General features: G+C 40.1%; 1 protein-coding gene across 1 annotated transcript in view; it reads right to left on the minus strand.

Moving 5' to 3' along the window:
* Positions 1–26,829, minus strand: part of jmjd1ca (jumonji domain containing 1Ca) — a 68,223-nt gene that overhangs the window by 6,603 nt on the left and 34,791 nt on the right. The window contains exons 4-17 of the mRNA XM_081347344.1: positions 19,433–19,538; positions 17,370–17,494; positions 17,142–17,273; positions 16,003–16,044; positions 15,797–15,911; positions 13,827–15,607; positions 12,478–12,632; positions 8,338–10,886; positions 7,585–7,786; positions 6,973–7,202; positions 6,724–6,876; positions 854–943; positions 613–737; positions 225–324 (exon numbers count right to left, since the gene is read on the minus strand). Of these exons, the coding sequence (XP_081203470.1) occupies positions 225–324; positions 613–737; positions 854–943; positions 6,724–6,876; positions 6,973–7,202; positions 7,585–7,786; positions 8,338–10,886; positions 12,478–12,632; positions 13,827–15,607; positions 15,797–15,911; positions 16,003–16,044; positions 17,142–17,273; positions 17,370–17,494; positions 19,433–19,538 (5,905 nt within the window). The remainder of the gene's footprint in view (positions 1–224; positions 325–612; positions 738–853; positions 944–6,723; positions 6,877–6,972; positions 7,203–7,584; positions 7,787–8,337; positions 10,887–12,477; positions 12,633–13,826; positions 15,608–15,796; positions 15,912–16,002; positions 16,045–17,141; positions 17,274–17,369; positions 17,495–19,432; positions 19,539–26,829) is intronic.

Here is a 26,829-nt window from a genome sequence, read left to right on the forward strand (position 1 = left end):
TGTTCAATACACAATGTGAAGGAGAAATTTTGAACCAATGAGATTTATCTGGGGGCAGGGGCTACCTGCAAGTTGAGAAAAAGTAACAAATAAAACGTCTTATTGTGCATTGCTAGTTTTGGACATGACTGGTTAGGAAAAAACTCAGATTTAAATGGAAGCAAGGGCAAAATGTATGAATGATCTGTGTTTGGTTTGGAGTGTTTTTGTAGGCACTGCCTTACCTCTTCTCTCAGTGTGCGCTCTCAGTGTGACATGCTGCGAGTTCTTCTGCTGATCTGGGATCTGCCGGCTCTTCAAGTCACTCTGATCTCTGTCTGAAAGCTGATGTTACACAAACACTTACATAAAATATTGATACATTCAACTATACAGCTTTATATGCATCTAAACAGTCCTGTAGCTTAAGCAATACAGCACGGCTTTAGCAACGCCAAGGTCATGGGTTTGATACCCAGGAAATCAAGTCTACATTGAGTGCAAAATCTAAGTCGCTTTGTATAAAAGTGTCAGCCAAATGCATCAATCTAAATATAAATCTAAAGCAAGTAGAGCTACACAAATTTTGTGACTTGCCATAAAATACATCATCATGTGAAGTTAGAGTCTTACTGGTGAGAGTCCGTTGGTAGTGGCCATGCTGGGGTTGAGGGGTTTGTTGTCAGTGCAGGGACAATAGGATGAGATTCCAAACTTTTCTTTCATCGAGTGCATAGAGCTCTGCATGTCCACCAACACTTACGAAAAGATGGCAATGCACTACTTTTACTATCAGGTTCACAGTCAAAGGTGACAAAGAACAGGATGTGATAATTAGATACAAAAAAGTACACAAACCTACACCAATGCTTACCTTTTTCAGGTATAATCTGAGTAGGCATTAGGTTCTTCAGGTCATGAGGCTGGTTTTTCACGCATCGGACCCAGACATACATCTCCTTATCTGAAAGACAAAGTAAGACAAATATACAAATTGTGTGGAAAGAGACAACCAAAAAACCTGCTTTTTAACTACCGTAACCATTAAGACTTCCTTGGTCTACGTGACTAATGAAAACAGTTCTCCCACACTTTTTCTTGAGTTTTCCACTCTTTCGAGGTAAGGATTTTAAAAACATGTTATATAGATTGCACTCACAAAGAGAAATGTATATGTATATATACGTAAAAAAGAAGTTCATTTTAGCATTTTTTAAAATAATTTCCATCCCCTTAGCTATTCTGGAAATCACAATTTTACCATTTCCTGATTTTTTTTTAGGTTTTCATGACTACTAGAATCCTGTTAGCAAGACCATGTTGTCAGCAAGTAATACCAGCTAATTTTTTAACCTGCTAGACCAAACCAGCATAAACCACATTAAAGGGATAGTTCACTTTGAAATTAAATTTTGCTATGTTTTAGCTTACCTCAAGGGCATCCAAGATGTAGGTGTCTTTGTTTTTCGCAGTAGTTTCAATTTTGATATTTTTAGGTCAAACCGTTCTTGTCTGTCAGTCATATAATGCAGGTCTATGGTCACCACCTCAAAGAGCATGCACAGAGAAGTCCAAATTAAACAATTCCCCATCGTAAGTACACATTGATGGCCTAAGACACAAAACGAGCGGTTTGTGTGAGAAAACGAACAGTATTTATATCGTTTTTACCTCTACACCAGGGGTTCTCAAACTATCTGGAGATAGGGACCCCTCAAAGGGCAATAAAAATTCCAAGGACCCCCTCATAACCGCAACACAAATGTAATAGCTAAATGTAATAGCTAAATAGCTAAAGCGAAAGATGGGATGGGGCAGGGGCGTTTCTAGGTTTTAAAAACATCAGGGGCTGAGCCTGAAACATTAGGGGCTGGGGGTGGGTTACAAAATAACATGATTCGATACAGATAATAATGTATATTGTAGGTCTATATACAGGGGACAGCCACACCAGCCCACATTAGCCCACAGACACGCGCATTGAAATGTGAGGTAGTTAGGGGGGTTCGGGGGCATGCTACCCCGAGAAAATTTGGATTTCTCGGAGCTACATATGTGCATTTTAAGGTGTTTGAAGGCCCCCAAAAACTGGATAACAATAGCTTTAAAAGCATGTCAGTGGGCAGTAGCATAAATTATCAAGCAGATAACAGATTCTTAAACATGAGAATGAGGATAAATGTTGAAATTAGAGGTCGACCGATATGGTTTTTTTCAGGCCGATGCCGATGCCGATCTTTTGAAATCCGGGTCGGCCGATGGCCGATTAATGCTGCCGATTTATTTTGGCCGAAATTTGGCCGATTATGTGCTTGTTTTTAACCTCTATTTGAAAGATAAAATGTAACACAAATAATTACTTAAGATAGACAAAATTTCTCAACAAAAACATTTATTGAACACTTTACCAATCTGCACTTGTACAAAAGACAAAAAGAACTTGAGATATGTTTGGTAATTGTACCTGAATGAATTGAAAATTAATTTGCTACTAATTTCAGATTAATATATTTGTTTTCCTTAACATTTTAATTAACAGTAACTTAAACACTTTGCAGTTTGAATGATGTCCTGATAAACAAAATGACAGAGTATGTTTTTATGTTTCCACTGTTCGATCGCGCCCGCGCCTCACACACACACACGCGCGCACACAAATATAAGTAAACACTTTGCGACTTTAAACACACGCGACTTTTCGATCTCGATCGCGCCTCTCTCTCCCTCTCTCTCTCTCTCTCTCTCTCTCTCTCACACACACACAACATATTCCAGCATTGCAATCTTTACATCGCAGCCGGAGCTAAAGCGGAGCTACAGATTAGGCGTCCCTAAAGAACTCGCGTATCTAACAGTAGTTCCGCATTTACTTTGCACGCGACTTTTATTTATTTTTATAGCGTGTATTCTCCGTGGAAATGTATACACCGAACCGTGACGCCTGTACCGTTTCGGTTCAATACGAATACATGTAGCCTACCGTTCCACCCCTAGTCTACAGTGAAATACAGTCACACATTACACTACTGTTTGGCCAGCATTTTAACCGTGTTTAATCCAGCTAGCTAACGGAATGCTAAAGTTAACTGCTGACTAGTGTCAAGTGCAGCGAAGCGATGTTTCTGTTATTCTAACGTCCGTTTTCAGAGCATCCAAGAGAAGCACAGACATAACAGTAGCACTGATATGAAGCACAGAAATGCGCGTTGATATTCGGTCCGGTAAATAACGGTCGTTAAGGCACCAGTGCCGTATTAGCTCCGGGTCTATCTGTAGCTACCCAACCCTAGCGACAACGACGCTAGTAAAGCAAAGCCAGTCCTTCACTATATAGTTGGTCTCTTTTTTTATTGCTTATTTCTCTGCATTGAGTGACAACCCTTTCAAATATAAGACACACAAACAGAACAAATAAAAGTCTCAGATTCACACTGTCTGTAAATATTTGCTTACTTATTGTGACATGATAACAACCCTTCTGTGCTAATGCAACCTCAACTACGCTATCAATTTCAAAGTAGCCGAACGTCATGTCGCCTATTCATGTTTTTTCTCTAAGTTGGCAGTAACATATCAAAAGTTTTTAATTAAATATAAAAGAGTGTTCTCCAAGGAACTTAGCTCCTTCCTTAAGCACTGGATGAGGTCTGCTCACTCTGCTGGAGAATGACTCTAGGCGCGGCGTGCGTCGAATGCGTGTTCCACAACAACAACACTAGGCTGCCCACAGATGCGCCTGCCTAATAATCGGCTTGATACACTTGGATATTGGCCGATGCCGATTATGTTAAAAATGCAAAAAATCGGCCGATTAATCGGCCGGCCGATGAATCGGTCGACCTCTAGTTGAAATGAATGATCCACACTGCAAAATGGAAATTGAGAATGTTTCTTCTTATTGTTGACAATACACAATCACATATTCCAAACAGGAATGGCCTTAAATGAGAAATCTTTCAAGGATTATTTTGCATATAGATGTTACATTTCAATCAAACACCAGTGCAATCTTTTGTTTGTTTATTTTATAAATATATATATATACTTATATTTTGCTTATAGTTTCTGTAATTAGCAAAGAACATCTGTGTTAAATAGGAATACATTGTAATAATGTTAATCAAGCTGACTAAATCACGACTGTGCAGCAGTTCACACTCAAAAAAAAAATACAATATAATTGAAAACAAAGACAAGCTCATTATACAAAGGAAATAATATTACAGATCTAGACAAATTGGGTTGCTTATAGTTAAAAGAATGTCAAGAACGATCATTTAGGCTAGATGTATTTTTCACATTTTTGGTCACAAAATAATTTTTTTATGACACGAGTCAGTTTTGATGACTTTGCAATATTGATAAAATGTTAGAATATTAATAATGAAAAAGTACGCAGTTTTAATCTCCCTTTTGGTTATTTCAATACTTAATTGACGACAGAACACGACGTACATGCTCGTAGTTTCTACAGGTACAGGGCGCGCTGCATTTGCGCTTGATATTGAAGAGTGCGCGCTGCGAGCACACGGCTGATACGACAGGAAAGTTTTACTGACATATAGCAGCGAAGCAGCAGCAAAGCCAAAGCACAATGAAATAAGGCGACTTATGATTTCGGGGGTTTACATAGGCTATTGTCCAGTTTCATTTTTGTCAGTCAACTTTTCAAAAAACATTCAGGGCTACACTCAAAACATTCGGGGCTGAAGCCCTGGCAAAATCGTTAACGCATGTGCTGAGGGGGTGCTAGATCATTGACAGGGGGGGGGCTGCGCAATTATATATATAATAAATGAGCTAAACTTGGCCACTAAATATTTAATATTCAATTATTTTAATGATCACAATTAAAGTTTTAATTTTATTAAATTGAACAAGCGCAACATTCAGCATTCAATCAAATATTCTAAAAGATGTATTAATTAATAATAATGTTATAATATGTGTGCGTACAACAAGCAAGATGTGCGTTTGTAAATCCGGTGGCGCGTGCATTGATTTTTATTACAGTCTCGGCTGCAAAGATGAAGTTGACGATCGCCATATTCGTAGTGAACGCGCCTTTAGAGAGAAATGCACATCATGGATTACATAATCAGAGAGTAGCCTTTTTCTTTTCGTTTTGAATTATTTCGTTTAAAGACATTTCAAGCTTTGTGTATTTGATGTATTTCTCATGTCTGTGTGAGGCATACACTGAGTTTCGTTAAGTTAGGATGAGATGCGCTCCAGTTAACGTGCAGTGCAAGTGACCGCACGGGCGCCTCCATGATTATTGTCTGTTATATTTGCATCTTATTCATTAAAAACAATCAATTGGTTGATGGAAAATGTATTAAAATTAAGATACAATTTATACAAAACGAAATTCACTTTAAAGAAAGGCTTTCTACAAAACAAAACTTAATGAAGTGGTCAAAATCATATAACCCGCTCCACGTCTCTCGATATATTGCGCATTCTATCTTACTCGTGCTGTTGCACTTTTCATAAATCAACATAAACGAAACAAAATAACATCATAATATTTGAACAAATATGAAACTAAATGCGCTTATTTAATGGCTACAACAGTATAGTAGGCCTACAGAATCTCTGCAAATTGCTGCACATTCATTTAATTCTGAATTTTTCACAAACAAGTTGAAAGGCATTTGATCAAATCAAGTTCACGGATAATTGTGCGTGCATTTATTAATCCTTATGATACTAAAATCATAACAAAGTAGGCTATGTAAATCAGATGAGCCCAGAATATGAACGCAACGTTCAACGCAACAAATGCATACACGTTAAGCATTTTCCTCCCATAGAAAACCATTATAAGAACGCTTAATGTGGCTTAACGCAGTCACGCAGATAAGAATGTCCCCTTATTATGGCGAAATTACGAGATATTATGTCGAAATAACGACTTTGACAGATTGACGTAATACAACAGAGTTTCTATTGGCCCAAAGTTAAAGCGAGGGGAGTGCTGATAAACACAATGCGCCTGTTTAATTGGCTTTTATTCATTCATTAGCTGTGAGACGTGAAGTTAAAACCTGAGGGAAATGTTTTGGTAGATTGACGTAATGTAAAAACCGAATGTTCATTGGTCTAACGTTACACGCGCGGGAGTAATGAATGACGATGGGCCCTGCACTTTCTCCGGGTATGTTTATATTTTATAGCGAACTTTCCACGGACCCCCAGGCAGTGCGCCACGGACCCCACTTTGAGAACCACTGCTCTACACAACCACGTCCAAGTGATCTGAGGGCGCGCGCACTTCCTGGTGTGTGACGTGCGCGCGCGTTCTGGCTTAGTCTGCGCAAGCGCCAGAAAGTATACAAGAGGTACAAACAATATAAATACTGTTCGTTTTCTCACACAAACCACTCGTTTCGTGTCTTAGGCCATCAATGTGTACTTACGATGGGGAATTGTTTAATTTGGACTTCTCTGTGCATGCTCTTTGAGGTGGTGACCATAGACCTGCATTATATGACTGACAGAGAAGAACGGTTTGACCTAAAAATATCAAAATTGAAACTACTGCGGAAACAAAGACACCTACATCTTGGATGCCCTTGAGGTAAGCTAAAACATAGCAAAATTTAATTTCAAAGTGAACTATCCCTTTAAGCCAGCATGTTGGACTAAGCTTGCTTCTTCCACAGAGAGGTGAAAAGAAAAGGGAATCTTGTAGGTAAATTTAAAATCAATAGTAAAATCTGTGATGTATTTGCAAGTGACCTTTGGATTTCTTCTTCTCCCTGGCTTTGTAGCAGTCCATGCAAACCACAAAGCCACATTTGTGACATGCCCAGTGCATGTTGAAGAGAGTGGCCTCGCACGCATCACACATCTCCCTCACACCTCTCACCGCTCGCTTCCACATGATCTGAGCTGGAAAAAGAGCGAAAAGACATCAGGGCAAGGTGAAAAAGACAAAATGACAAGGAATGAGAGACTTTGTGTATCCATCATTCCACACAAACGTACTGTCTTTCTTGACCCAGGTGAATGCAATGTCCTCTGTCTTTATGAGCTGACAGAACTTGTCTCCGATGAACGCAAGGACAGATTTTGACATCTCAAGGTCCATCTCGCTCCTCTTCTTGTCCTCGTCATCTTCTGAGCTCCCCATCCACACGGTAACCGCCTCCTCATCTGTCTGCTCAGACACCGAAAACCCATCCGCACGGACAACGCCATTCCTACTGAACGACAGACTGAAGAGAGAATGGGAAGAATTAGCGTTAAGCACGACTGCTGCTGATTGGATAAATAAAATAAAATAAAACAAGGAAATAATGACAATATGACTAAGAAACATTTCGAATTTCACACTAATCACTATTGAAATAAGGAGATTTGTGACATTTACTATGTGAACGCTACAAAAATTCAGATATTCTTGCTTCCATTAAAAATTCACAAATCATGGATAATATGATTATCAGGTTTTATGCAAACTTGAGTGAATGCTTTCATTAAAGTTGGATTCCACTGTATATTGCACCAATAATGAAACAAATAAAACCTAAATTAAGTGCATCACTGGGAGTTCACATATGTCCAAGAACAGTGTAGCCAACAACAAGAAAAACTAACCGTCGGAAGTAGTAAAATCGGCAGAAGACGGGTGAGATGGCAGGCTCATGAGATTTACGCGAGCGATCCAATCGACACTCTCTGCACTTCTGCACGTTGGGCCCGACCTCTGAACATGAGTCGTCTTGCAAGAAAGTTTCTCCAGTTTGTTTGAGCTTTCTCACCTTTCTCCAGTCCTTCAGCACAGAGCGAGGGATGCCATCTGAGTCAGAAATAACATAGTTGAGACGAGTACACATTTGAATTCTCAGCATCAGTTTGAATAGGACTAATTTGAATAGCCATGGCCTTCATTCCCTTTTCTGAATGCCATGGTGAAATTGAGTCTCAATTACAATTAGGTAAAGACTTAATGCTTAAAAGGAGCTGCTATAGAGTGCAACATTGAATACTGCAAAGGTATATTAATTTCCAATTAAATTTTTTCAATAGGCATTTGAGAACAATCTTCTATAAGGACCGATTAGGTATGAGATGACTTACAACACAACAACATTTGATTTCACACACAAAAACAAGAAATGAAAAACATTTTTTAAATATCATATAGTAAAATCTATATTAGGTATATCATTTTATATATCATTTATTAATCATTTACTAGGTCTATACTGGTTTATATGCTAAAAACTTTCTCTATAGAAGAAAGATATTTTCACTTTAATACCAATGACAATGTTTTGATGTTCTAATTATTAACATTTTCTTTAGGCCTGAACATACATCAGCATTTAAACAGGTGGGAAAACTTACTGCTGTTAGCGAGCCTCTGTTGAGGCTTATCCTTTGCACTTTGCAAAGCTCCATTGGGTTTGGCCTCTTCCTCCTCTTCCTCTTGTTCCTTGTCTACTTTCTTCTTCTGGTTGTCATTCGGCTTCATTTTAAAAGAGGACTTAGACTGCCGTTTAAACCTCCGTCCTGATCCACCACTCTCACTCTCATTGCCGGAGTCTCCTCCACTTTCACTGTCACCGCTGGACTCTAATGGGCGTTTCTCGCCTTGTTTCTCCCTCTCGGGCTTCATATGTAGCGAGGTTGATCGTCTTTCATTAGGCTTCTTGTCCTCCACAAAGGCTTCCTTACTTTCCAGCTTTCCATTTCTGTCCAAGAGAGGTTTAACATCATCCAAGGAAGACTTCTTGCCCGCGGTCACTGGTTTCTCAGTGGCTTTGACCGATTTTTTGTCCTCTGAATTGAAACTTGTAGCATTACTATTAGACTTCCTGTCCTCTAAACTAGATTTCCTGTTATCTTGAATAGGCTTCTTGTCTATTATTTTGGACTTTCTGCTGTCTAAGGAGGGATCTTTGTCCTCCTGAGTGCACCAATTATCCACCAGTCCATTCACTTCCTGTTTGATTGGCACAGAGGAGCTTGTGCTGGTCAAAGTTACAGCAGTCTTAGTGCCATCTAGTGTTTGGGAGGCCGTACTTTCTCTATCTTGCTCAGAATGGCGGGTCAGCCAGGCTTTTTTCAGTTTATGGTAGTTGTTCTGACTGAATTGAGTTGACTGGTTTGTTACGGCCAAAGCAGGTATCTGCTCATTGGTTAGCAAACCTTGTGTGGTTGTTGGTAAAGGGCTAGAAGTCCCTGGTGCCAGTCGGAGACATTCAGAAGTGCTAGTGTTGAATACAGACTCTTTTTCTCTTTCCGAAGCATGTGTAGAACACACAGTATGTGTTGCGAGTGTAGTGTAAGTCCCATACCTACTATTTGAAAGGTAAGAGGTATGTTTCAAAACATCTGAAGGATGTGTAGTGTGTTGAGGCTGAATTGTATGTGTGTTATGTCTAGATTCAGCAGTGGCTAGTCCAGCTCTGTGTTTCTTCAGATGAGGGAATTCTCTAGAAGTGCAACAAGAGGTGGGAGATGGCTCCATCTTCATTTGAACGGCTCCACCGTCTCTCCTCTTGCAGTGTTCTGCGATTAGGTCTATCCTAGAGCATGTGGCATTCATATTTGTTAAGGGGTGTGTCACTCCGTGACTCGGTTGAGCTGTGTTAATAGGTTTGGTTGTCATGTTTATGGGTGTGTTGAGGTCTCCCTTTTGGGTCGTCATGTTGATGGGGTGAACAGTATCCACAGGGGTCCACAGGACACCTCTTTTATACTGAACACTGCCCTCCTTAGAGTGTGGGTTAGACAAACTTTCCAATGGCTTTATGTGGCCGCACTGCACCCGGGAAACTAAGCTGTCAGACACCGTGTAATTTATTGTATTATGTGTGTGACTTGTTGTATGTACAATGACTGACGCAGTGGCCGACTGTGGTTTGACTACACCTCCATTTGTTGTGTGCCCACCACCTACTTTCTCTCTGTCAAACATGACTCCACCCCAGTGGGTATCCCAGGCTTGTGATGACGTTGCTTTCTCTGGCACAGGTCTTTTCCCATCTAAGGTGGCATGTTTGAGCTCAGGTAACAGGGTGGGTGGCCTCTGTTGCTTCTGACCTTTTCCAGACAAGCTCATTGGCTGAATGGGTGTGAGAGTTGGCGGGGACAATCTGCCATGTCCTGAGTCTTTAGAAACTAGAACGTTTGGTGCCGGAGGGTGGAAAATAGGGGCACGGTGGAGTAAAGGCACGCTGCGGGGACAAGAGGAGACAGAAATGAGAGAAGAGCCTTGCCCCCTTCTCTCCACAGTCGCTACATCTACTGCCATCATGGAAGATGCTTTATGTGCAAGTTGCTCTGTGATCTTTCCCAGGAGACCTTCTTCTTTCTCGTGGTGGCGTTTAATGAGAGGCGGAGGTCTGGCTCTCATTGAGAACTGTGAGCTGGAGGAAGTTAAGACAGGGGCAACTGTGTTGCTGGCACTGAGCCTGTCGTAAAGTTCTTTGCTGGCTGGCAAAGAGTAGTAGCTGCTCGGAGTGAGGGTTGGGGTGGGATGGGCCGACTGTGGCCGGGGAGGAAGAGTATGTCTGAATGCATGCACATTTCTCTCTCGGTCCTGGTCTCTCTCTCTGTCCATCTCGCTCTCCCTCTCCTTGGAAGGAAGGGCAGATGTGGGGCTTCTAGTGTATCGCAGTTCCCTTTCCGAGCCCAGTTTAGCAGTGAATGGAGCCACCTCACTGCTCTCCAGAAGAATGCGCCGGTTCTCTTCCTGGTAGCGGTTAGGTCTCTCACCTGTGAGATCATAAACAACAAGTGGCTGTTTGTTTCGACTTGGAGGTGACTCAGGGGCACCTGGGGAGTAAGTCAGCCCATTTTTGCCCATCGCTGCACGGACACGCTCCTGTTCAGACTTGAAGTGAGTGTGGATGACTGTGCTCTCGGTGACGGCTCGTCTATCCAGCTCTCTAGAAAAAAAGAACAGCAGGAATGAATGTGGAAAAGCTTGTTGCAAGGGTCAGTATGTCTGATAAGAAAGATATAATTGATGATGGACCATAGGAAGTTAATTGAAAATTAATGCACACTATTAATGCAAACCCCAGGTTGGTAATCGAGTTTTAATAATTCAACAGTCAGATCTTGGTTAAGACAGCCCGCGTCACCATTTCTATTCTAAATGCAGTCAATAAGCATTTATAGAAAATTAATAACACCCAGCAAATTAATCTTTTGTAATTAAAGGTACTAGTGTTGTCACGATACTGGAATTTCCAACTTCGATTCGATACCTTGAAAACTATTGATATTTGATTCCATTTTTGATGCCAAAGGGAAAACTGCAATGTATACTGACATACCGATAATTTGTTATTATCTCCTAATTTTTTGATAATTTGAGTAATTTTGTTGTAATAGCTTACACACAGCACAGGGAGGTTTTATTTGTATCACTGAACTAGATTTACAAAAAAAGACAAATAAACAGTAATAAAATAAGAACAAATAAACAAATTGTAAACAATAGCACAAATAAATTCGATAGAATAAAGAGACAAATGAAATTAACATAGCTTTAAGTTTTTCAGGTGGGTCTAACTGTTGTATTCAGGTAATGAAAGTAATCAAAATGTAAAATAACACTGTGTTATTGTTTTCATTGTAAAAATTAAATACAGATTAATGCTTACAATTAAAGTTTTAAAAGTTATTCAGTCAAAAGCAGCACATGATTTTCTCTTTGTCTTTTGTTCTTTGATTGACATGACAGACAGCAGCAGGTGTCACTTAAAGAGCTTATCCACAGATCCAATATACTGTTGCACAACCTGAGTTCTCTCAGCTATTTACGTTCCAAAGCTATTTGTGTTTACCTGAATACTCGGCAGGACTGGAATTTTGATATCATTTTGTATGTATTTGACAGTTTAAGTGCAATAAGCCTATTTGCTTCTTGCGAGCAGTTTGAGAGGCAGCTTTATGAGAACGCCACTTAAATAGATCAATGGTGCGCACGCTTTTGGTGTGAGTGTGCGGAACCTGCAGAAATGACTAAAATCATGTGTAATACAAGCACTACTATTCAACCGAATGAGACGAGTGAGTGAGAGGCGGTTGTGTGTCATGGGGACACTATACTGTCAAAGAGTCCGTCCTTCGGATGAGACATTAAACAGAGATCCTGACTCTCTGTGGTCATTAAAAATCCCAGGATGTCCTTCGGAAAAAGAGTAGGGGTTTAACCCCGGCATCATGGCCAAATTTGCCAATTGGCCTCTGTCCATCATGGCCTCCTAATCATCCCCATATATACTGATTGGCTTCATATAAACTCCTCTTCACCTATAAGCTGGTGTGTGGTGGGCGTTCTGGCACAATGTGGCTGCAGATGCATCATCCAGGTGGATGCTGCACATTAGTGGTGGTTGAGGAGATTCCCCCTACCATATGTAAAGTGCTTTGAGTACCCAGAAAAGCGCTATATGAATGTAACTAATTAATTACAACAATGATATGAAGTCAAACAAAAAGTGTGTGCAGGAGTGAGATGAAACTTACTCTGTGGTTTTGGAGGAAGGCATGCAATGTTGAGTGCTCCTAGATGCTCTCTGAGGGTCCGCACTGGAGGGTCGGATGGGGAGTGGGGGTTGCATCCCTTGACCGTCTGCATTAGTAACAGGAGTGGGTTGAGAAATCCAAGGGCTTGGGGGATTCTGTTACCACATAGACAAACATACAGAGTTTCAGACAAATTTATCGATCAAAGTTTTGGATCGATCTAGAGAAGTCAAAGGACTTCAAACCTTAGGGAGACAACAAATATATTAATTAATACACAATGTGCAAGGACATGAGTCAATCCCCTCCTAGTATGCAAGAGAACTCACGTAAACAAGTGTACACTCTCACACACACATCAATAAACACAATCTTGTTTATATTCATAATACATGTTCAGATGAATAGTTGGTTACAGACGACTCAAGGATGTCCTGATACCATATAAATAAAACTAGAAAAGAAATCTTCTGCCTGGATGACTTTCTTTCAGTTCATCATTCTTTTCATCTCTTGTTGTAGCTTTCTTTGTAATTTTCTTGTTCCCTAGATCTCTATTCAGCCAGTCACAATGCAAACAACCTACTGCAATATGCATCCATAATACCATAACCTGCCTCTTGATGTTTTATCTGGGCTTTTAAACTAAACCAGATGATATTACACAAGCATCATTGACTTGCATGACATTCTGAGGAGTCAGGATAATACCCACTATGTCTATAACAGTATTAGCAGAAGGGGAACTCTCTCTCCAGCATGCACACCTCATGGGACATGCTCCGCTTCATCTAAATGTGTCCGTGACAACATGAGGTTTAGCTGTGATCTCATAAGTACCTACACAAATATAATCTGTACACACAACAACTCAGGAATAACACGGCCTTGTTTGCAACCCTTTTGAAATATAAAACTCTTAAAATCCAATCCAATTTTTTCTTTTTATTCAAATGACAGTCTATAATCCATCCATTCTCCAAAGCACTTGTCCTATGTAGGATCATGGGGATGCCTATCCAAGCGTCTCAGACCAAAGGCAGAGAAACACCCTAGACACCCACTACACGCATTTACACTTACATCTACAGACAATTTAGTTCACCTATCCTGCATGTCTTTGGATTGTGGGGGAAACTGGAGCCCTCAGAGGAAACCCATGAACATGCAAACTTTACACAGAAAGACCATCTGACTTCCTGCTAACCACTGAGCCACCCAAAGGAGTCATAGGAGCCCTCAAACCAAGGTCCCCACAAGATTTTTATGTGTCAGAGCAACCAACTTTGTACCACAGCTCCGACCAAGCTTATTATCATGACTGACTCCAGAATATGGGAGTCACTTACCCTCCTCAAGTTGCTGTCAGAGATGCCAGCGCCGTCTGGGTGTGTCCATTTGGATGCTTGCAGGCCCAGTCCAGGGTAGCTATGGGCTCCATTGGGGAAAGGAGGCCACAAGAGGGGATAGAGGCCAAGATGTGCCAAAGAAGCTGCACCGGTGGTCTGGCCCAGAAGAGACGAGTTACCCGGAAGGGCTAAAGGATGGTGAGGAAGTCCCAGGGCTCCGATACGAGGATGTCCAGCCAAGATTGCGGCAGATGGGGGCAGTGCAGGCAGGAGGGATGGAAGGAGGTGCGGGTGAGGGATGGTTGAGTGGGGTGTACTCAGGGAGCAGAGGGGAGGCTGGGAGTGGAGGGGAATGGGCGAGAGATGTGCAGGATGAGGGGAGGGACTCAGTAGCTTGCTGTGGGAGGAAGCAGGGGTAAGGCTGGGTGAGCTGGAGGAGGGAGATGGCGTCTTTAGGTGGTGTTTGGGGTTTGGGGGAGTGTGAGGGGGCTGGATGTAGGTGGGGTGGGCCTCAAGCTCCGCCCTGACTAACGCAGGGTCTCTGTATATAGTGAAGGGATCCTTTCTGTCCACAATGAGGGGACTTTTGGTGGACTTGTCTGGAGTGGGAGTGCAATTAGGTGTACTGGAAGGAGAAAGTGTAGGGGTTCTGGATCGGTTTGGGGATGGAGAAGGGGCATGAGTCAGGACTGGAGTTGTGGAGCAGGTCACTTTCGGATTGGGTGCCATTTTAAGGCAGCTAAGAGTTCTGTCCATCGATTTAGGCAGAGGAGTGTCCTCTTTCAACAGGCCCATCTCTAGAGATGCACCCTTCTTCTGTCTGGACATCTCCCAAACAGTCTGAGCTTTAGATATGATCTCGGGAGAGGAGCAAGGACTGGCGTGCACACTACGCTTGTGGGTAGCTTCCAAAGAAATCACAGGTCCATATTCTGCATTCACAGCTGCTGGAGAACATCTCTGTTTAGAATCCACATCCTCCTTTTTGCTGCCAGGTTTGACAGGAGATCGAGTAGGTGCTACTCTAGGCTCCTCTTCTACTGTGACTGCAGTGTTATTGCTGGTGGTAATGGCCACAGAATGGGGAAATTCTGACCTCCTGACCTCTGATTGGTTAAACTCTGACCTCCTGGCCTCTGCGTGGGTGAACTCTGACCCTCTGACCTCTGAATCATTTGTTGACATCTCGTGCTCACCCTCCGCTCTTTCACACTCCTGAGGTGATGCATGTAGCAGCACACATGTGGTTTCAATGGAGACCAGCTGCTCACTCTCTTGGGATGCCAGCAGTGCAGACACAGCCTCCGAGTCCTCTCGAGATGCCCCCTCACTCCTGTCCTCTATTTCTGTCATTCCTCCATCACCTTTCTCATCTGATTTTCCACCACTAACACCAGCAGCACACTCCTGTGCCTCTGTGTTACTGAATGCCCCATTGCAGGATGCACTAGGAGAATCGGATGGAGGAGTTTTTCTCAATTTCTGAGTCTCACTATCTCCTAAATGGCTGGGAGAAGGTTCCCCACCTATATGGGAGGGGTGAACCTCACAGTCCAATGGCCTCTTTGAAGTGTAACGCTGTTTCAGCTGTTTCTTTGATCCTGAATCCGAGGATGAATCCTGCACTCTGCAGCTGGAATTTTCAGAATCGCTGTTCTCAGACAGGTCGGACACACTCCCTGCTTTCAACCTCTTCAATCTCTTTCTCTGCTTGTCATCTTTTTCCTCGTCTTCTTTCCTCCTTTTTCTCTCACCATTACCGTTTTTGGATTTAGAAGAATCTAGGAATAAAAAAATTAACTTTTGACTTAGAATAAGCTACACAGCTAGATCTAAGATTCTCATTGACACTTTGATAAAAAACAGCACTCCGTATCAAGCTAATGCCATAAATGAATCTAGCTAAATGTAATTTAACACAGATGGAGCTCTTAATATCATCATAATCATTATCCATGGCTACAGCTCACCTCTCCCCTCATCACTCCTCTTTTCGTCCCTCATCTCTTCTTTTTCATCCTCTTCCATGCCGCAGCTCTGTGCGCTCGGCGCAGACTGCTGCTGCACTGGCCTTGAGCTACACACCTTCAGCACAGAAACAGAGTGTGTTTTAAACTTGAGAGGATGTATAAGCATTCTGCTGTAATGCATTTGGAAGTGTGTTAAAAGTCTCTACCTGGTCATTTGTTGTAGTGTTGTTTGATATGCTTTCTGTGCCCTGGAAGACAAAAACACAAACATTTACTTAGCTATCTATAAGTCAATACTAAAGCTAATTATAAATACTATTAACCCCTAATCCAAACCCCTAACTGATAACTTTTTTTAATTGTAACTCAGTGGTTCTCAAATTTTTTTGGTGGTGAAATATTTCAGTGATGCTGATTTGTAGGAATATACACTGCTCGGCCAAAAAAAAAGTCACTGTTTGGATTTAAATAGGCAAATGATTCTAGAAGAGTCTATGATTAGATCATTAGATTAGATCTTGCAGTGATTATTATGTTTCTGGCAAATTATATGTTTAGCAACAGTTCTTCTAACCCTAATTGATGGAGTGTGTAGCTTTTCATTTCTTAAATTAAAAAGCTCATGCTCATATTCCAGGATGACAATGTTAAGATGCATCAGGCTACATTTGTGAAAGAATGGTTGGGAGGGAGCATGAAGAATTATTTGGAAAAAAATGTTGTTATTTCCATCAAGAGGTGCATACATTTTTGGTCAAGATCTTGTATTGATAATGCAAGAGTCCAGCGCTCTGTAAAGTCTCCTCCAGCACATCCCAAAGACTTTCAATGAATGCATCTTTACATTGTCATCTTGGAAAATGGCCATGATGTGTCTTCCTACATGGTTGTTTAAGAAATGAAAAGCTACACAATCCATCAATTAGGGTTAGAAGAACTGTTGCCAAACAAATAACATGCTAGAAACATAATAATCCCTGCAATAATGATCTAATCATAGACTCTTAAGTGTTTGCCTATTTAAATCCAATCAGTGGCTTTTTTTGGCCGGGCAGTGAATAATCAGTGGCCGTAATGAGCTCTTTTGACGGCTCTCTTACAAGCTCAGCTTCTTGTATGTCTTTTACAACTGCATCCTGTGATGCCGTCCGCTGAAGAGGTGCTTCTCTACGGTGAGGATCTTTTATATCAGGCTTGTTCAGACGTTGCTAAGTCAGGTGTATTAGATGGAGGAGACGTTCAAAATGTGCAATGGTGGGGTGTCCCCAGGATAGGTTTGAGAAGCACTGCTTTAGGGGACAATATTGTCACAAAACTAGTATGTGAAAAACAATTCTTCACTCACAAGGAAAATCCTATTGATCTTGGTGATATGCGATTTGCGCTTTGAGTGGTCTTCCATTAGCGAGGAGTGGGTGATATCATCTAGTAACACCATCTGAACCAGCGAAGGATCTACATTCACAATCTCTCGAACCTTTTGAAGATGAAAAAATAACCTTTATATAAAACATATTTTTACATTAAATTACTATATGCAACATGATATATATGTGTGTTTATGTGGTCTCACCTGGTCAGCCATGACAGCTACAGTTCTGTTGTTCTGGTCGTGGTGTGTGATGACTCCAGGCAGCCACTGAGTTTTGGACTCCTGTCTGAACACTTTCACTCTAAGGCCCTTTAGAGAACAAGCACCTGTCGCACAATAGCAAATATCACACACAGCAAACAACTAAAATTGATTTTATAAAACAATCTTACTCTAATGCTTAAATCACCATTGAGAAAACACTCATGAAATTCTAGTTCTTGAATGAATCAAATCCTTATTTATAAAATGGACAGCTCTAAAATCTGTTTGAATGAGCCATGTATACATTACAAATACAAATGTATACAAATAAATATTCAGCATTCATAATGCACCAGTACTTACTACAAACTATATAACTTGGCAGAAGAATTGGTTATGATTATTATTATTAATAAAATTAATTATTTATAAACATTGGTGACTAAAAACACTGTAATGCATGTAATCTTGTGACTGTTTGCCAACTTACAAAATGAATGTTTTGGACTTTAAATTTTAATTGGATCAGTCACATTCAAAATGTGATGCACATGATTTAGATTCTATATGACCATTGCAAATGAACAAACATTTCCTTTGCATCTGAACCAGTTGCGATGCACTAAGATTCTAGTGACAAGCAATTTGTCAGTCCATATTAGACACGACAAGGCAACAAGCCACAAAAAAATCAATCCCAAATCTCAGCCAATCAGAAGAGGGGGTGGGCAGGGTCTATATCAGCAAGCGCTGTCTCACACTCGCAGCAAAATGAGTATATACACAAGATAACACTTTATTTTACAGTGTCCTTGTTACACGTTACATGTAGTTACTGTATTAATAACTATAAATTATGCATAATTACATGCAACTAACTCCAAACCAATCCTAACCCTATAGCAAGTACATGTAGTTAATTATTACTCAGTACTTAAGTGTAAAAATACACTGTAACATGGACACCTTAAAATAAAGTGTAACCCATTGTTAAAGGGATGGTTGAATATGATTTCTCCATCTTTCTGACTTCGGTTTGAACATAAAAGGCTAAAAGGTTTTGAAATTTTCAGTGCATGTCTGTGAGAGGTAAAAGGACACAAGCTGTTGAAGCTCCGCCCCCTGTACTGGGAGCATCAGCTCATTTGCATTTAAAGGGACAGACACGAAAATGGTGCGTTTTTGCTCGCCCTCAAAAAGTGACAACTTTAACATGCTATATAATTTTTTTTTAGCTAAAACTTCACATACACACTCTGGGGACATTAAAGACTTATTTTACATCTTGTGAAAAGGGCATTATACCAGCCCTTTAATATATATTCATTGACTATGTAAGTCAATTTTTTGTCTTGGAACACACGTTTGTTCACAGATTTCACAGTCCATGCTTGTTTCCTTTAATTTATTTTCCATATTTGGAGGTTATCCACTGTTGCTTTCATTATGGCTATTACAGTAATGCACAATGATATTCAAACTATAATTAAACCCTTTTATGATTATACAACACACATAATCAGTACCTGTGATTATCATTGTTATTGGGCACAGTTAGTATGTCTTTGTTCCCAGCCAGAAATTGAAACCATTTAACAAAATAGAATCCCCTGTGCATTGTTATATATCGCTATCATTGTTGATTAGGACAAAAACTCTGATTAACTTGGAAAAATATACCTTTTATTGCATGTCACGGCCTTATTTTGATTGATAATGACATATAAACTCTCAAAACGGAGTATTTTTCTAACATATTGCTCTGCCTCATATTGTGCCTGAAGAAATCATTGTAACGGTCTCACGAGGTCTACGCCTTTATTTGAATCAAGACACTGACGAAGATACTGTAAATATGTAAAATCCTCTGTGTACAATCAAACATAATTCACTGAGCAAAGATGTTTGACAGTAAGGCTTCAAACAGTCGACTCTGATTTACTCAAACATCCTTATCAATCGCTAACTAACTGAACAGATACCAAGAACAAACCAAATCACAGGATCTCCACACGTATCAACATTACAAGGGAAAGCGGAGAGAATGTAGGCTGGAATACCTTGCTGAAGAATGTTCTGGAACTGGTTCTGTTTGAGCCAGGCCTGGACCTGTTCCTGCAGAGACGGATCATCTCTCACAGCTGGATTTCCATCGCCCGCTTCATCCTTTAACAGCAAAACAACACAGCATGAGACAAGTTCTGGTTTTCTTTCCTTTTTCTGAGGAGTGCTAAAGATTTTATCAGCTATGATCATACTGAAAGCTCCAGAAGAAAAGATGAACATGAAGGAAAGCAACAGTTGCACACCAGACAGCTTCAGATGGGGGAGGGATGACAGCGAGAGAGCACAGCACACACACACACACACACACACACACACACACACACACACACACACACACACACACACACACACACACACACACACACACACACACACACACACACACACACACACACACACACTATTACACATGGTATTACTCATCCATGCACACAATAGACACACCTCCTCACTGTACACACACACACACACACACACACACACACACACACACACACACACACACACGACTGGAAATTACGTAATGGTAATGTAGAGCAGATATTTAAGCTGACCTCCTTCTGAACTCCCAAAACCTCAGCCTGTTACACACACAAAGCACATAAATAAAGGAAACACAGAGGAAAGATATTTCCAAAAAATATTCTGTCACACATTTCTCTCTTTCTGTCACTTGAAAACACACTCACAAACACTCTCAATGCGTCTGGAATTTACATTTAATTGTTTTCTTTCCCAGGTTTATATCTTGCTCTCCAGTAAGCCAAACTTATTTTTTTGTTCATAATGCTATAAGCTGCTTAATATATGTGTGCAAAGAGAAAGAAAAGAAAATGATTGTTGTTACTAATTAATAAATATTAATAAGTTTAATAAATACTATATTATATAAATAATCATTATTACTATTATTAATCATTAAAATGATTATTATTGATGGTTAATAAATATATATAAATATTAATCAATGCCATTAATAAGTAACATCACATACAACACAACATTATTAGTATTTATTGCATATATTATTTATCAATAACTTGCATTTTATTAATTTAAAAAATTATTATTACAACTATTATTTTATTTTATTGGTATGTCCTATAATGTTAATTAAAACTTAATGAATTAAACAAAGCATTTTGTATTAAGCACAGACAATAATGAGTGGACCAGTTGCATGCATAGATTTCTTGTGTGTGTGTGTGTGTGTGTGTGTGTGTGTGTGTGTGTGTGTGTGTGTGTGTGTTTGAAAAAGCAGTCAAATCCAATCACAGTTATCAGCGCTCTCTCTTTCTCTTCCTTTCCGTCTATCAGTCTTCATCTGGCTAGTCTAATCCCTCAGTCCAATTTCTCCTGTGTGACTCATATACAGCTGACCCCAGAGTCTGCATCATCATCTTTCCTCTCTCTCTCAAACGCACACACACACACACACACACACACACACACACACACACACACACACACACACACACACACACACACACACACACACACACACACACACACACACACACACACACACACACACACGCACACACACACACACGCACACAGAGACGCACGCACACAGAGACGCACACACTTACAGAGGCTCAGGTGCAGAGAACAGAAATCATTCACAGCAAAAGTGTGAATGTTTAAAGTGACAGTGAAACAGCCAAACTAAAGAAACAAATGATATCACTGAGTGTGCCGTTTATCCAGCATGACACATTTATCAATGTGTGACAGAAACAGCTCTTGATTTCAGAGATTCACTGCATACTATATTTGATATCAGCCTATATCAGCATTTTTTGCAATTATCTGGATCGCTCGATAAAGATGGCAGAAAATATCAGGTACTATTTTATGTTTAGATACTCTGTTTCTATGCCATGCCAAGGGGTTGTATCATGAGAAAACACATTTTCCTTGACCTCTTACAATGGAGTTAAAAGACCACAATATCAGAATTCATACAGTTTTTTATTTTATTTTTATTACTGGCCATCATAAAGGTTACTAGTCATAACATGAATGTAATTATTTGCTTCTGATATCAGCCAATTAAGCGATACCACATGAGTAAAGGCCCATTCACACCAAGAATGAACTGTATTGATAATGGCACTGAAAAATTATATTTCAAATATATATATATATATATATATATATATATATATATATATATATATATATATATATCAAATTCAGAGCAATTTTTTTCCAACTGATGAATGATAAAAACATTGACAGCCAATCAAAATCCATCCTACTTTAAAGAGCTCGAGCATTTAAAGTGGCAAAACTGCAGTGTGCTTATAATAAACAGTGTGGACGCTAATATAGTTATTGTTATAGTTATCTTTATAGTTATTGTTCTTGGTGTGAACGGGCTTTAGGAGTGCTGTTGTACTTGTACAGCACAACAGATTTGGTTGAAGATGAAGATGAAGGAAAGCAACAGTTGCACGCAGACAGCTTCAGATGGGGGAGGGATGACAGCGAGAGAGAGCATGCATACACACACACACACACACACACACAGTATCAAACAGTTCCATGAACAAGTTAATATCAGGTAATTGACATTTCCATGTACAATATATCCAGCTATTTTCTCTATTTTTGATCCATCAATGAAATTCTATGTAGGGAACAAGTGGAGTGTTAACATTTATGCTGTTTCAACTCAATACAATTAAATACATGCAAATGTTATGCCACACATATAATCACATATACATTTAGGTCTTAAGTAAATGCAAACATCGGATGTGTATCAATATATATTTGATTAGGTCCCTTTTGTTCATTCACTGCTCTTGACTGGATCACTTCGGTAGGTTTAATAAGAATCATTGTATGTTTAATTCATACAGTGAAGACTATTTTACTGTATATTTGATTACTTTTCAATTTACTACTTTTCAATGTACTAGACTATGAATACTATTGTTAGACTCACCTGATAATCTTAAAGCACTGTTTATTTCATTTGTATCTGAGTTTTAATTGTATTGTATATATCCTATTGCTTGTAATTAGTTTATTTGTTCTTATATTATTACTGATTGTTTATTTGCTGCCATTGATTGCTTGAAAACTTTTCATATTAGTTTGGCTAGTATTAGTTCTTGCTGTCATACCACAATTAGTCGTCACTAAGTTTCTTGAAATCAACAACTGAAGTCAGAAATTAACAGTTCCATTCAGGGAAGTTTTGATTTTATATATGTAATATATATCTTTTACCTTTTGGGGGAACTATATTTTAAAATTACCTTATTAAATGCATCTGTGTTGTATTTTATGTTAAATTGTATGTTATGTTTAATTTCAGATCCTAGTAATAACTTTATTTCCAGCAAAAATAACCACACTGATATACAGTATATCTATCATAATGAAAATTACTCATATTCTGATATTAGATTTCGGTCCCCGAAACATTAACGAGACCTCACCGCAGTAGGGCAAAGAAAGCTGCTGCTGCCCAGCTGTGTAGGTGTGATCCACGCGCGTGTGTGTGTGTGTGTGTGTGTGTGTGTTTAAAGGGTTCTAATAATATCAGTCAGTGTGTGTGTGTGTGTGTGTGTGTGTGTGTGTGTGTGTGTGTGTGTGTGTGTGTGCGCGAGCGGCCATCTCTGATTACTATCTGCCCTTGCATAGCAAACATAAGGTGGTGTGTGCGTAAGAGAGCAGACTGCATGAGAGAGGGAATGAGAGAGAAGGAGAGCAGGACTGAGAGAGAGAGAGAGAGAGAGAGAGAGAGAGAGAGAGAGAGAGAGAGAGAGAGAGAGAGAGAGAGAGAGAGAGAGAGAGAGAGAGAGAGTGAGTGAGTGAGTGAGTGTATTACTCATCCGTGCTTCAGTTCTCAGGACGAAGGGAAGACATGATTTATTCATTTACCCACAGGCAGGTTTTGATCTCTCTCTCTCTCTCTCTCTCTCTCTCTCTCTCTCTCTCTCTCTCTCTCTCTCTCTGGCTCAGACTGTCTTTCTTGTCTTGCTCACACAAACATACACAGTCTCTCTCTCTCTCCCGCTGTTTCTGTGCCTCGCTCACCTCGCTTGCACTCTATTTCTCTCTTTGACAAACACACACACACACACACGCACACACACACACGCACACGCACGCACGCACGCACGCACGCACGCACGCACGCACGCACGCACGCACGCACGCACGCACGCACGCACGCACACACACACACACACACACACACACACACACACACACACACACACACACACACACACACACACACACACACACACACACACACACACACACACAGCTCTGCTTCACTGGCCTTTAGGAGGAGGGGAAGGGGGGTAGTGAATGGAGGAGGAATGAGAGAGGAGATAATAAGACGGGGGGATGAGGGAGGTGTGATTGGAGAGAGCGTTATGTGGGCAGGATGAAGGGCAAATTGAGCTAATGATGATGGTAAGGTTAATTAGTGTTAATTAGCGTGTTACAGTGCGGCTTCCTTTGATTGGTGGGCTGGTTTCCCTGCTTTTAAAGTTCTCTAAACAATCTGAAATTCACTCACTCCATCATTTAAGACAAACACACACACACACACAGTCTGAAAATAAAAGTGTCTCCCTCATACATATGGAACACACACACACACACAATACACAATCTCATTAACTCCCAAACATACTCACTCACACACACAAACAAACAAGCTCTAAACCTGAGCACACACACACCTAAGCTGACCTAAACACGAGAAATGAGATGAAGGCATGAGTACAGAGAAACACAGTGGCTCAAAGACACTAAAGAGTACGAGTGACGCACCACAGGACAGAATGAACATGATGTACAGAAAATCAGATTTATTATAAATGCATTTTATTTATTCTGTTTATTCTTTATCTAATTTAACGGTACATATGGATATTTTAACTACGGATAGTGTGTTACTGCGAAGGCTGTGGGGATGACAGCCACTTTCTTCAAAAGATCATGAAATTATCTCCATTTACGGTATTAAAATTGAACCCTAGTCTTGAATATTTCAGGTAAAATACAAGTTGTATCGCTCACACAGTAGAGCATGCCTCTCACAATGCCAAGGTCAAGAGTTTGACTCCTAGAGAATGCACAAACTGATATTGAACATGCAGGCTCTAAATATGTATATGATGAAAGCCTGTAAATACATTAAGGCAGGGGTGGGCAAACTACGGCCCGCGGGCCACATGCGTTAGGCTGTTTAATCCGGCCCGCCGAGTATTTAAAAAAATTGTCTTAAGATCGCATTAATTTAGCCTTTTTTCTTGCAATACTTTGCGTTATATATATATATATATATATATATATATATATATATATATATATATATATATATATATATATATATATATATTGCGTTGCATATATTTGACAATCGGAATATCAGATATTGCATGCCATAGCTAACAAATGTAAAAAAGGAAAAATGACATAAAAGCAGATCATCATTCATTCAGCGCTGTTGTGGCTGCGGTGTGTCACGTAACAAGCAATGACGCGTCACCATGGAAACCAAACAGACAGCTGCTTAAGCGCATAGACTTGTTGCACGTTAATGTTTTTTCCTTTTTTGGAAACTCAATGAGAAAAAAAATGTTTGGTAACCGCTTACACACCTTAGTTTTTCCTTTGATTTGTCTGCTATTTAGTTTCTTTGCTCCACTGGATTTGTGGATGTATCCTGCCCGATTCCGTTTACCGACCTTTATCGTCCGGCTTTTGACTACGCTCCCCTGTCTGCCATGTACAGAACCCGTTTTTTTTTTTTCATTAAATGTTCTGATCTCCCTTTGCCTTTTATGTTTTATTTTATTATTCTTAAAATAAATTTGTATATTCGTTTATTTCCACAAATGTATGACTTTTGGAAGTGCAAATTGCCATTCAGTTTTAATAAAGTTGAATTAACGTAACCTGTAATTTTTACTCTTCTAAGTGTACACTTGCAGATGTTTTGTTTCTAATTTACTGTTAGGCCATTAAATAATAATAAGGATAAACAATATTTAAAAAGTATAGGCTATAATTATCTAACATCTTTATAAATTAACATCAAAACATAACATGCTAAATGGGGGATATCTAGCATAAAAAAATTTATTGTCAGAATGTCGTCTCTCAGTTGTTGAATTTCGCACAGACATTGCCACAACGTTGTCTGTTTGCTCAGCCCGATCTTATGAAAGTGCGAATACCACGAATTGTATTTGTAGTGCATAATATGTTTTCGCGTGCATATGATATGCACTTTATGGCGTGTAATAGGCACGCACTCCACACCCCTAATCCTAACCAAGGGGTTTACAGTGTGTAGCATGCACGCAAAAAAAAACAAAACAAAAAAAAACTTTTTTGGCATATAAATGGCACGAGAAATAAAATTTTTGCGGTATAGATACGCACTTTCATGAGATCATGCTTCATAATCTGCTACTGGGCCGGCCCTCTGTCAAATTTTTAAAACCCAGTGTGGCCCTTGAGCCAAAAAGTTTGCCCACTCCTGCATTAAGGTGTCACAAAAGTTTATCAAACCAATGGAGCTTTAAAATGAGTTGTAACAATTAACCCTTAGACACAGAAAAAAACTAAATCAAGCACTAATACAGACACAACCGCACCAAACTAAATTCATGGCTGCTATGGACGTAGTAGTTTGTTTTTAGAAACTAAAATGTCGGTAGCCACAACTTAGATTTGAGGTTTAGTGGTTTAATTCCAGTTTCAATCAAAGTTCCGTTAGATAATTTTCTCCACACTGTCGTTTCTACGCTCTGTGAGAGAGAGAGAGAGAGAGAGAGAGAGAGAGAGAGAGAGAGAGAGAAAGAGAGAGAGGATGGGCTGATAGAGTCACACGAAGAGAGAGATGACCTCAGTCTAACACACAGCCAGAGCATCACCACGGCAACATGTGCAAGAGAGACATCGGGCTGATCCAACTATTGCATCAGGAAGAGAGATGGGGGGGGGGGCAGACAGATTATTGAAAAGGATGAGCACAGTGTGTTTGTGTAGTATGTACAGAGAAAGATCATAACTCTAGTGCAGAAAGCAGGACGAGAACAAACAACCTCATGCTCCTTATGGCAAGAACAACCACACACACACACACACAGAGAGAGATACAGAGGGTTAGAAATAGATTATTTAAATATAAATTTGAGAGAAGAGAGAGGGAGAGGGATATGTGCATGTTATGAGAGAAGAGAGATAGAAAGACTTGATTGAGAGGGACAGAGAGGGAGGGAGAGAGAGAGAGAGAGAGAGAGAGAGAGGTGTAGAGGGAGGGTGGTGAAGTAGATGAGATAATGACAAACAGAGGAAAGTGAGTGAGTGAGTGAGTGAGTGAGGATAGAGGCGCAGACCGACA

This window comes from Scardinius erythrophthalmus (assembly GCF_964197995.2).
Source record: "Scardinius erythrophthalmus genome assembly, chromosome: 19".
NCBI classification, from domain to species: Eukaryota; Metazoa; Chordata; class Actinopteri; order Cypriniformes; family Leuciscidae; genus Scardinius; species Scardinius erythrophthalmus.